The sequence below is a fragment of the Pecten maximus genome, chromosome 16, assembly GCF_902652985.1.
Source record: "Pecten maximus chromosome 16, xPecMax1.1, whole genome shotgun sequence".
Taxonomy (NCBI): domain Eukaryota; kingdom Metazoa; phylum Mollusca; class Bivalvia; order Pectinida; family Pectinidae; genus Pecten; species Pecten maximus.
Window position 1 is genome coordinate 185720 of NC_047030.1, and position 13534 is coordinate 199253.

At 37.4% G+C, this 13534-nt stretch overlaps 1 protein-coding gene and 1 long non-coding RNA gene across 2 annotated transcripts in view; one reads left to right on the forward strand and one right to left on the reverse strand.

Annotated features, from left to right (window-relative positions):
- The window catches only part of LOC117345051, a 50758-nt gene extending 37790 nt beyond the window's left edge, over window positions 1–12968 (reverse strand). The window contains exons 1-3 of the mRNA XM_033907995.1: window positions 12787–12968; window positions 439–1047; window positions 37–99 (exon numbers count right to left, since the gene is read on the reverse strand). Coding sequence (XP_033763886.1) covers window positions 37–99; window positions 439–1009 — 634 coding nt within the window. The 5' untranslated portion in view covers window positions 1010–1047; window positions 12787–12968. The remainder of the gene's footprint in view (window positions 1–36; window positions 100–438; window positions 1048–12786) is intronic.
- Window positions 4384–5603, forward strand: LOC117345055. Its single transcript, XR_004536330.1, has 2 exons — window positions 4384–4548; window positions 5104–5603. It is a non-coding gene; the product is annotated as an uncharacterized LOC117345055 (long non-coding RNA).
- Window positions 12969–13534: the final 566 nt, after the last annotated feature.

Consider the following 13534-nt stretch of genomic DNA (forward strand, 5'->3'; position numbering starts at 1 on the left):
CATCAGTCATCAAAATATAATCTGTGTTATAGATACCTTTGAGATCATCCAAACTTGTTGCCATCTTGTCTTGTCTCTCTTTCATGTCACTGATTTCCCCTGAATAAAAAAGAAGTATATCTCATTGTACAGACTCAAGTACAGTGTAGTCTTGAAGTATATCTAATAAAAGTACAGTGTATCTGATCAAAGTACAATGTATCTAATAAAAGAACAATGTATCTGATCAAAGTACACTATATCTGATAAATACACAGTTTATCTGATCAAAGTACAGTTTATCTGATCAAAGTACAATGTATATCATCAAAGTTCAATGTATGTAAAAGATTGAAAACGGACACCCACTCAGGTACTATACCATAAGCTCACTGACACTTTGTGCCATGTGAAATATCAATTTTTCAGTGATGTAATCATATTCTTTATGCAGTTTACCTTCTATCTTCTTTACAAGAGTTATGTACTTCCTCTCTACATCTGGGTCCATGGTCATGGTCAGTATACTATCCACGGCTTGTACAAACATCCCTGTCTTCAGGTCACTGTTCTGTATGTCCTCAACACTTTGACGGATGTCGGCCCACCTCGTCCTAAAGTCACTATTAGAAAGATATGCAATGTTGGCATGCACTATCTCATTTCTGTGTATCCGTAGACGATCAATATTTGCTGACAGACAACGGTCTGCAGCATCTGGAACATTACCCCAACCCTTTCCATGAGGAGTGATGTTCCCTAGATTCCTTAGAAGGATATAAAGTAAAGAAACATCCATATCCTTCTCAGAACCTTGGAACACTCCACCCGAGGAGTAAAGCATTTTCTTCTGTTGTTTATTCAACTGGGAGATAATCTGACCCTTTTGACTGGAAAGAACATAAGGGAGTCCAGATGGCAGTCGAGTGACGAGTAATTCTCTGAAGACGTCAGGGAAGACATCAATGACCAGTCTACATATCCGGGCATAGTTAGTCGTTTCTTTGGTGTAAGTATACTTGGCAGACATCCTTATAGTTGGTTTCAGGACAGAGGATAATGTTGATGCTGGAAAAGATAACAGGACTATTGAGCCTTTAACTGTCACCTGTAATCTGATGTAACAAGTGAAAATACTGCATTTGTACAACCTTTATATTCTCTACTTAAACTTTACTTAACATAAGAATTTATATCATTTCTTAATAAACCATTTCTCAATATACCTTGTCTCATATAATCTGAAGTAAAATGACCTTTTGTATAGGTTATTGAATGGCTTTTTAAGTGATAAGAACCAGTACTTAAACATTTTTGTTTTTTTATCCTGAAGCAGCCACTCAATGAGACAACATGCAGATTAATGTGTGCAGTTTCAACAAAAAGATTTAAAGGTCAATATTCGAATTCTATTAGATACTTGAACGATTCAATTACAGTTATATACACATTTTCATATCATAAGGGAATAAAACTAGAATTGTTGTTCGGGCCAACTTGTAACAACAATTACAACTCTACCCCGCCATCGCCACCAATGAGGTTTTTTGTAGTTTAATGAAACCAATTGTAGTCTTGTAACACAGGGTCGGGGGCAATTTAGCTTTCCAAAACGGGAAGGTAAACTTTACCTCTTATACTTCATCTACAATTCTGTTGAAATACAGGTGATTTAAAATAATTAGACAATTTCCATTGATATAAAGAACACATTCTATAAGAAAAATTCTGTCAGAATTGTAATTTATCAAAATCTAAACATTGATAAATTTGAGATACGGCCCTTTACAGCTTATCAGGCCATGTTGGAGATACGTCCTTGTTCCTCTTAACAATTGATATATACAATATAGAAGATGGCAATTTAAATTTAATTACAGTTCAGTATCTGTTGACTCTCGGACAGTTCTAAGGCTAAACTTGAGGAGGTAGTCAACAAATGCCGCTGAAAATTTGATCAAATAAGGAATTTTGATAACCCATGCCAAACTAGAACTGTTGCCAGGATGGCTGACTAATATCCCCGCAATCTGCATGAGTCAATGGTGAATTGGAACTGTTAATTAGAGGCTAACTAAGATAATCCAGTAATATAGTGACCAGTTGCCATAGCAACCATAATTTTGAACAAGGAGCCGCAAAGCTTGGCTTTATCCCCGCGCCCCGCTGTTGGTATGAAAACCCAAATACATGTATATATCAAGCTCAAAGTAATTAAGAGTAATTAAGGAAAAAGTAATTTTGTATTTTTGATTAAGTCTCCATGGTGACAGAAAAAATACCGAAATTGGAAGGTCCGCATTAGCCAAAGACACAACTAGCGCATTAGTCTAATATATACAGAAAGTTTCAGAGACCTGCGTTGAACGGTTATGGAGTTATAGCCCTGAAACAAAAGGATACAGTAATTTGGTATTTTTGACTAAGTTTCCATGGTGACAGAAAAAATACCGAAAGGGAAGGTCTGCAATAGCAAAAGGCACAACTAGGGCACTACTCTGATATATACAGAAAGTTTCAAGGAGCTGCGTAGAACGGTAATGGAGTTATAGCCCGGAAAAGAATCTTGGATGGACGGACGGAGCCCAATTTAATATCCCCGGCGAAATGCGTTTGCGGGGTATATTTTATTAAAATTAAAAAAAACAAGAGGCCCAGGGGCCTTAACAGTCATCTGACTCTAAATTAAAACCCTTATATTATTGTAGTATGTATTCTTTGTGGCAAGTATACAGTGGCACTGACTGTTGGCCATGGTGGCCATCTTGGATTTCTGACCGACCCGATAAATAACAGCACTTGGTAAGGACCATCTCAGGATCATTCCTGGTAAGATAGAGCTGAATCCCACCAGTGGAATTTGAGGAGAAGTTTGAAATAGGTGTTGTTCAGGAAAACCATGATTGCGCAATCATGTTACAAAATGGCCACCATCGCTGCCATGTCAAAGTTTTTACGAGGTCAAAAAAATAACAACTCTATGTTGGCTCGCCTTCCTTGACATCCTCACCCATTTCCAGCTCAATGGAACCAATGGAACTGGAGAAGTTTAAAATGTGTTTTTCAAGATGGAGGCTATGGTGGCCATCTTGGATTTCAGATTGGCCCGAAAAATTAACAACACTTGGTCAGAGCCATTTCAGGCAAGTTTCAGCTCAATAGCACTGATATAACGTGAGAAGAAGTTTAAAATGTGTTTATAAAATGGCGACTATGGCGGCCATCTTGGATTTTGGACCGACTCGAAAAATAACAACACTTGGTCAAGACCATCTCAGGATCATTTCTGGCAAGTATCAGCTTAATACCACTGGTGGAACTTGAGAAGAAGATTGAAATGTGAAAAGTTTACAGACGACCCTTCGGGTCAGATGACCAAAAAAACAGAAAATGGCATGCACATCTACACATGGTCCTCAATATTTGTGTGAAGTTTCATAGAAATCAGCCCTTCGGTTTAGGAGGAGTTGTCCGGACAAACTTAAAGTTATGGTTCTTATCAGTAAACCTGTTTATTGTGACCAGTTGCCATAGCAACCATAATATTGAGAAAAATAAAGAGGCATGCACATCTATACATATTTTTGGGAAGTTTCATCGGAATTGGCCCATCGGTTTAGGAGGAGTTGTCCGGACAAAATACGTCTACAGACAGACGAATGGACGGACAGACAACCTGATTCCAGTATACCCCCCTTACTTCGCTTCGGGGGTATAAATATAACAATTCTAGACTGATCTAATAATACATGTATATATGTTGCACTGTGGACAGGTCAGTGGCTCTAACACTAAGTTCCAGAGTTATTACAGCTGTACCCTTTGTAAAGTTACCTTGGCACTCAAACATTTAATCCTCACAACCATTAGCGAGTGTGCTTGTTTGGTGACTCAATCATCGGGATTTGCAATGCGTTTACTTCCCCACAAATTGTTTAATTTCTCAATACTCTAATCACATGAACACCTTGATTACTGTCTGATTGTGATACAAACATGTTATTAGACTGTTTGGCGAGACACTTCTGTAAACCAGGACGAAATCTATAAATACCTGAATCTCATAACAGAACAAAGAAGCCTAGTATGGCCCCGCCTTCAACAATAACACGAGTACACGACAGACATTACAAGAGGCCTAAATCACCTGTATCGCACATTTGGTTGATTTGATCAAACTACAAAGTAATGTTCAACAGCTTTATTTGTTGATGTCTAACAATGCTATTATGTTTATGAGGTATGGATCTCAACGGTTTCAAAAATATAACAAAGAATTAAAGTCCCTAGGGGTAAGGACTGACCCCAGGGCCTATTTTTACAACATGATTGTGTTTATCTCTTCATGCCAAACAATGCTATTGTCACGTCGTATGTATATAATTGTTATTTGTTTTCGTGCGGTGTTTGTAATTATATGTTGCTAATTGGCTACCGTACGGGAGTGTGTGACCAGGTAGGTGCGAGGTCATAATGAGTTAAAGTCTCGGACCGCGATTTACGGGTGTTTTACCCTATTTATACTGCGTTAGCAGTGGAATTTATATCAGGCACAGATGTCAGACTGTGGTAAGTCTATCTTTATATTTCTGTACCTATTTTACTGTTTTCATAGCCCTATTTTTGATAAATATCTTTGGTAAACACTCTTTAGAGAGCGTGCGGCTCAGTGATGCGTAACATTGTTGTTATTGTTTGTTGTGCTTATTTAAGGTATATATTTACGAATATTGCTTTGTAATTTGCCATAAATATTATTATTTAAGCTATGTGTATATATATTTGTAATTATTATAACTTAAACTAATGTTATAAATTTGAAGTGTACTCAGGTGAGAACGTATGCATGTTTTGAAAAGTATGGAAGCCTTGAGTGGCCGTATGATGTGTGCATTGTTTTCAACATAGTTCTTAGGATATTCTGAGCCCGCACATAGTCGTTTGTGAAATCATTATCTATTACATTGAAGTATATTGTGAGTAATATATAACGGTAATTTAGCCTTTTTCCTATTAATAATTAATATTGATATTAATTATTTGATTAAGATTGTTGTGTAATAACTTCGGTATAAGTGAGGTTTGTGTGCAAGTATTAGACAACTTGTATTATTATTCTTTAAGCTCCATGTGAGGGTCACACCAGCATATGAACCCCTACCAGGGCCTATACCATCGCCAGGGAATGCCGGCGCCAGGACCATCAGACAGGATGGTCAGCCATCATTACATCCCGAGCGCCAGGACAGGTCAGGAGGTACAGGAGTGATTTAAACACTGCCAAGCTTGAGGAGGTTTGTGCTCCAGCAGTGCTACAGTGTCAGTGTTTGGATGTGTCACATAAGGTGTTTGTGTAACCAACGTGCTTAGTGTTGTTGGTTGTTGGTATCCTGTGTGGAAACCTTAATTTGTATTCTGACTGCGGTTGGAAATACGTCATGTGTAATGGACTGGCACAGTTATAGCTACAGCTACAGGTATACCGCACATGTTTGATGCGCGTTTGTGGATTTGATTGACCATTGTTTTGGAGCAGAGACTTTAGTGAATCTAAATTTGTGTGGAAATGGCTGAGAGTGAGTGTGTTTTGTTGTTTTGTTGTAAATAAATTGTTAATTTTCATATCCAATGTTGTTTTCATTTCTCATCTAACTACTCGACGCTCGTCCTACGTAACAGCTATATATGGTTATAGGGTAGGGATCTCAATGGTTTCAAAGATATTATAAAAGAACTAAGTCCCTAGAGGTGGGAAAAGATCCCAGTGACAATTTTCAACAATGTGGTTGTGTTTATCACTTGATGGCCAACGATGCTATATATGGTTATGGGATGGGGATCTGAACAGTTTCTAAAATACATGAGGTCGTTTTTAACAATACAGCCAAATTGCTCCCTTTTGCCCAACCACTCAGGCCCCTTGAAGGGTCAGCCCTTTCATTTGTATAAATTTGAATCCCAGCCACATATGGATGTTACCACGGAAATATCAATGTCATGCATTGCTTAGTACAAGAGAAAAAGTCATTTTAAATATCAATATTGCCAAATGGACCTCTTTTGGCATTGCCCCCCGGGCCTCGGGGAGTCAGCCCCATCATTTGTACAATTTTGAATCTGCACCCAACAGTGATGCTACCAAGCAAATATAAGCAATATTCATTTCTCCGTTTCGGAGAAGTCAGTGGCTTATATCAATCTAGTCATATTGAACACTTTTGGCCCTGCCCCTCAGTCCCCGGGGTGGTCAGTCCAACTATTTGTACAATTTTGAATCCCCATTTCACAGTGATGCTACCAGGCAAAAATGACCAATATCAACTGCTTGGTTTCAGAAGTCGTCAATAGAAAAATTAAACCTCCGTGAAGTTGATTACTTATTCCTTATTCCTTATTCCATTACTTATTCGTTTACTAATTAACACTTTAAATGATTCAAAACTAATTTTAAGCATTCCACTCATCCAGTCGACCATTTCATTCCTTATCCATACCTAATTTCTTCTTCAATTCCTTCATTACTTATTCGATTCCTTCATTACTTATTCGATTTCTCTTTACTAATTAACACTTTAAATGATTCAAAACTAATTATTTAGCATTCCCATCATCCAGTCGACCATTTCATTCCTTATCCATACCATATTACTGATTAAATTCCTTCATTACTTATTCGATTATCTCATTACTTATTCGATTCCTTCATTACTTATTCGATTTCTCCTTACTAATTAACACTTTAAATAATTCAAAACTAATTATTAAGCATTCCAATCATCCAGTTGACCATTTCATTCCTTATCCATACCTAATTTCTTCTTCAATTCCTTCATTACTTATTCGATTATCTCATTACTTATTCGATTCCTTCATTACTTATTCGATTTCTCTTTACTAATTAACACTTTAAATGATTCAAAACTAATTATTTAGCATTCCCATCATCCAGTCGACCATTTCATTCCTTATCCATACCATATTACTGATTAAATTCCTTCATTACTTATTCGATTATCTCATTACTTATTCGATTCCTTCATTACTTATTCGATTTCTCTGTACTAATTAACACTTTAAATGATTCAAAACTAATTATTAAGCATTCCCATCATCCAGTCGACCATTTCATTCCTTATCCGTACCATATTACTGATTAAATTCCTTCATTACTTATTCGATTATCTCATTACTTATTCGATTTCTCTTTACTAATTAACACTTTAAATGATTCAAAACTAATTATTTAGCATTCCCATCATCCAGTCGACCATTTCATTCATTATCCATACCATATTACTGATTAAATTCCTTCATTACTTATTCGATTATCTCATTACTTATTCGATTCCTTCATTACTTATTCGATTTCTCTTTACTAATTAACACTTTAAATGGTTCAAAACTAATTATTAAGCATTCCCATCATCCAGATATCTAGTAATTCATATATTTTTAGTGTTTCTTAATGATATTGGAACGTTGTTGACATGATAATTACCTGCTAGTTTAGATTTTCAATATCTATTAAACTTTGCTGTACCAGACAAAACAAAACAAAACAAAACAAAACAAAAGAAAAAAACACATGAAATTACATTATATACATAAACAAGATGTTTAATTTACCGCTCAAATATTTAATAATAATATTTAATGTATATGCAAACATTTGCTAAAAAGCATGCGCTATCACCTCATCGCTGTTACTTTCGCCGCTATTTTTGAGACCTTTTATTTAACTATTAATACAATCTCGTATTACAATAGGTCTTCGGCGAATTAATTATCGACCATGGGTAAGGGACCATTAACACAATCATACCAACTGTGTTCGTTGTTTATTTACTGTACTTGTGGAACTGATCCATATCCTATGTCTATATGTGATCGGTTGTAATAAACACGTAATTCAAGAATTTACTTGTCTGTACTGTCGGTATTACTACTTGACCATATTTAACTGCACTGAACCGATTGAAATTTTTATGGCTATTGAATTTGGTATTTTGTTGCAATTAAAATGAGATTCCATATATGAAGAGATGGAAAAGGGTATCAATAATATAATGGTGTTTTATGAAATTAATCTCACTTTAATTGCATCAAAAAATCACATTTAAAAACCACAAAAATATCCATCAGTTCAGTGCAGATAACCGACATTGGAATTATGTTAAAGGTAAAAGTGTAACAGAATTTCAATTATCTATGAAAGACAGAAAAAGTACTATTGAAATAAAGTACCATATCAGAAAGGAAAGGTTAGCAATAAGATAGCACTACTAACATAGCTAATATATAAATACTGAAGCTAAAAAATAGAAAGTAATAAAAAAAAAAAAAACCAACACAACGCCTGCCTTGGTTGGTATCGAACAGACATCCTTGTCCACACGAGGAAATGATGTTACCACTACAGCACTCCAACTTTACAATTTCGAAAAGGTAAAGAATTATTATACTGATAATACTGAAATATAAACAGTCGCCGCGCGCGCATACTGTGAAGTAAACATTTAAGGCCTAAAGAAGAAGACTATGGCAGACGAACTGCAGGTCAGTGAAAATAAGTTTTGTCTTAATTTATGTCATGGCCCTGTGGGCTATTTTAATTTATAATTTTAGCTAATATGCATGGTTTATCTAACACGTTTACAGTTACAGTTTTACTCAACATTTTGATTTTGAAGCATTTTAATGGTACACGTGATAGGATACGATTTCGCTCTCCCTCTCCTCCAACTGTCTGTTCACTTGTCAGCAGGGAAGTGTATATTTGAGACATATGCACTGTCCTGTTTTGGAAGAACAAAGGATAATAGTAATATTTCTACATTGCATCACGTGAAATATATATTTTTTCCAACTATCGTTGTGTCAACTAAGCAATGTCTTTAAATCAATGAAGAGTTCGTTACAATATTTAAAGCATTTACTTGGATCATATGGAGATAACAACACTGTACAAAGGCCTGTCATTGCAACATCATCATTTCATTCATTCTCGGTATTTCTTAATATCTCATGATAACATATGTCAGTGTCAGATCTTAAGACTGATTAAGGCAGGGTGTTGAGGGTTGGGTGGTGGTTTAGGGGAATGCGCAGCGATGGTACGCCCTTATGGGATGGATCACTTATAAAGAAATACTTGCTTTTAAAGACAATGAGTCTGCCTGGGTGTGTAGAATGTTATCATATTTCTCCCATTGATAAAGGATATGGGCATTATTAATATTCATCAAGGGGGATGGGGTGTGGGGTGTGGGAGGGTGGGGTGGGGTGGGGTGTGGGGGTGGGGGATGGGTGCAGGGATACTACCCGCGGGAAAAAAATAGAGCAGGTAAATGCAAAACCATGACCCCCCCCCCCCCCCCCCCCCCAAATAATCCGCAAGTGGTAATAATATAGCTTATCTTAATTTTATTTTATTTCCGATCTGCATCTTTTAGATGCTGCACAGCTTTTGTACCACAGGGGCACCTATAACACATGGATATTTTGTGACGGAGCCACTGGTTTGCTAATCACACAACGATAATCGGGTAGTTTTCTATTTACAGTTTACAGTTTATTCACATATTTATAAGTTCCATTTAAAAGTCACTTTCGCACGCTGTCCCACCCTCACTCCTCTGTCTCACTCTCACTCCTCTGTCCCATCCTCACTCCTCTGTCCCATCCTCACTCTTCTGTCCCATCCTCACTCTTCTGTCCCATCCTCACTCTTCTGTCCCACCCTCACTCCTCTGTTCCATCCTCACTTCTTTGTCCCATCCTCACTTCTCTGTCCCATCCACACTCTTCTGTCCCATCCACACTCCTCTGTCCCATCCTCACACCTCTGTCCCATCCTCACTCCTCTGTCCCATCCTCACTCTTCTGTCCCATCCTCACTCCTCTGTCCCATCCACACTCCTCTGTCCAATCCTCACTCCTCTGTCCCATCCTCACTCTTCTGTCCCATCCTCACTCCTCTGTCCCATCCTCACACCTCTGTCCCATCCACACTCCTCTGTCCCATCCACACTCTTCTGTCCCATTCACACTCTTCTGTCCCATCCACACTCCTCTGTCCCATCCTCACTCCTCTGTCCCATCCTCACTCCTCTGTCCCATCCTCACTCCTCTGTCCCATCCTCACTCCTCTGTCCCATCCTCACTCTTCTGTCCCATCCTCACTCCTCTGTCCCATCCTCACTCTTCTGTCCCATCCTCACACCTCTGTCCCATCCTCACTTCTCTGTCCCATCCTCACTCCTCTGTTCCATCCTCACTTCTCTGTCCCATCCTCAGTTCTCTGTCCCATCCTCACACCTCTGTCCCACCCTCACTCCTCTGTCCCATCCTCACTCCTCGCTCTTCATACCATTATCCTAATCACTCTGTCTAGGCACACACATTCTCACGCCACTGGCTCCCTTTAGCTGTCAAGCCATACACTTTTAATCCTCATCCAAAAGAACAATTTCATGCATTACTTCATTTATAAACATAGCCTAATCTATAGCCTCGGTGAGGTGTCTTGGGACAATGTCAAAATCATCAATTGGACATACATGTATACATGCCAGTCTGTTTCTCTCCCCTTACTCTGTCGCTGCTCCTCATCAAATTTATCACCCTGTCACAATTTTATTCAGGGTTACAGTAGGACTAAGCCTAACTATTGAAGGAATAATGTTTCAAAGGGACGTCTGATTAAGCCAGTAGGTCGAACAAGTCATTTAATGGTTTAATGGTTATTGCAAAATAAGATTTGGGGAAATGAAGTTTTATTTTTCAAACATCTTTCCAGTCATTTTACATAGGCGTATATTGATCGAGTTCACAAGTGGGCGAATTAAATAGGGAAGCTTCTAATCTTACAGTTATTTTATAGCTAATATATATGTAATTTTATTTTAAAGCCATATACTCCCGAACAACCTAAACTTCTAGTTGCACACGTGTATTAATGGCAATCCAAGATGCTCATTCACGCTCTCCCAACATTAAAATGACCACTGGCCTGGACGCTTGAATGGGGGAGTCCTTAAAGACATCAGCGTATAAAAATAACTTGCCGCATGTAAGAACGAGGCTATAACAACGTGCACTGAACATAAATGAACATATTAACAGAATATTTGCGTAATACCCAGGTAACTGAACAAAATAAGCAAACATAGTTTACATTTAAATACTTAATTTTAAAATATAGCAATATGCATGTAACAAAACATCTATAAAATCTTCGATGGATGAAGTTCGTAATGTTCAAAAGCTAACCAGCAATCCAATAGACGTCCGAAAAATTCGGAATTCGAGTCTATTCCTTCCGTTTTCTTCTCTAATTTAGTTCCAATGAATCATTTCTTTCTGAAGGAAATACTCGGGTTTTGCCAATTCCACACACTTTTGAGTCTTTTTTTTTTGGCAGAATCTGTCATTTTGTATGGACTGTAAAACCCGCCGTAATGAGTAATGAGAGAATCGAATAAGTAATGGGGGAATTGAACAAGTAATAATGTATGGATAAGGAATGGAATGATGGAATGTGCACTGGGGATACTTATTAATTCGTTTTGAACCATTCAAAGTGTTAATTAGTAAAGAGAAATCGAATAAGTAATGAGAAAATCGAATAAGTAATGAGAGAATCGAATAAATAATGGGGAAATTGAACAAGTAATAATGTATGGATAAGGAATGGAATGGTGGAATGTGCATTGGGGATACTTATTAATTCGTCTTGAACCATTTAAATTGTTAATTAGTAAAGAGAAATCGAATAAGTAATGAGAGAATCGAATAAGTAATGGGGAAATTGAACAAGTAATAATGTATGGATAAGGAATGGAATGGTGGAATGTGCATTGTGAATGCTTGTTAATTAGTTTTGAACCATTAAAAGTGTTAATTAGTAAAGAGAAATCGAATAAGTAATGAGAGAATCGAATAAGTAATGGGGAATTGAACAAGTAATAATGTATGGATAAGGAATGGAATGGTGGAATGTGCATTGTGAATGCTTATTAATTAGTTTTGAACCATTTAAATTGTTAATTAGTAAAGAGAAATCGAATAAGTAATGAGAAAATCGAATAAGTAATGAGAGAATCGAATAAGTAATGGGGAAATTGAACAAGTAATAATGTATGGATAAGGAATGGAATGGTGGAATGTGCATTGGGGATACTTATTAATTAGTTTTGAACCATTTAAATTGTTAATTAGTAAAGAGAAATCGAATAAGTAATGAGAAAATCGAATAAGTAATGGGGGAATTGAACAAGTAATAATGTATGGATAAGGAATGGAATGGTGGAATGTGCATTGTGAATGCTTATTAATTAGTTTTGAACCATTCAAAGTGTTAATTTGTAAAGAGAAATCGAATAAGTAATGGAATAAGGAATAAGGAATAAGTAATCAACTTCACGGAGGTAAAATTAACCCCTTTTGATCCTGCCCATCAGGCCCCAGGGGGTTAAGTTCCCACATTTCTCGGTTTCAGAAATGAAGTCATTTATATCAATGAAACCAAATTGACCCCTTTTGGCCCGGCCCTAGAGGCCCCCTGGGAGTCAGCCCCATCATTTGTACGATTTTGAGTCCCTTACTTAATATGTTCAAATTCCGATCGGCGGTTATGAACATGAAGTCAAATAAGTCAATTGTTGACGGATTGACGGACGGGCGTACGACGGACGCCACCGTACGGCATAAGCTCACCTTGGTACTTCGGACCATGTGAGCTAAAATAAACTGGTGATAAAGTACATCATAACATTGTAGCAAAGGCTGACAGCATAAGATGATTACCTGGTGTTGTATTAGATCCAAAACCGAGTCTTTGAGTTAGGTATACATGCTTTGGCTCCTCTCTATCTGTGAAGACATCTAGGCACTTCTCACCAGTGTCCGACAATGCTCTTCGACTTGTATCTTTATGAATTCCCCAGAGAAGTTTGACTACTCCACTGACAAGGTCGACTTGTTTCACTGGGCTGTTACCTGTCAGACAAAATTTACCACTACCAGTTATTTTTGTACACATTTAAACGTGAAATTACTCCATCTTCAGAATTATTATAACCAACTTTTTGCTTCTCCTTTCATTTCTATAGCAATTACCATTTAATCATATCTATTTCTCAGAATATGGACAAACATTATCACCGCCCCTCAGAATATTGACAATCATTATCACCGCCCCTCAGAATATTGACAAACATTATGACTGCCTCTCAAAATATCAACAAACATTATCACCGCCCCTCAGAATATTTCGACAATCATTAGCACCGCCCCTAAGAATATCGACACACATTATCACCGCCCCTCAGAATATTTTGACAATCATTATCACCGCCCATCAGAATATGGACAAACATTATGACTGCCCCTCATGAGAATATCGAGAAACATTATCACCGCCCCTCAGAATATTGACAAACATTATCACCGCCCCTCAGAATATGGACAAACACAGTACAACCGCCCCTCAGAATATTGACAAACAGTACCACGTACCGCCCCTCAGAATATTGACAAACAGTACCACTGCCCC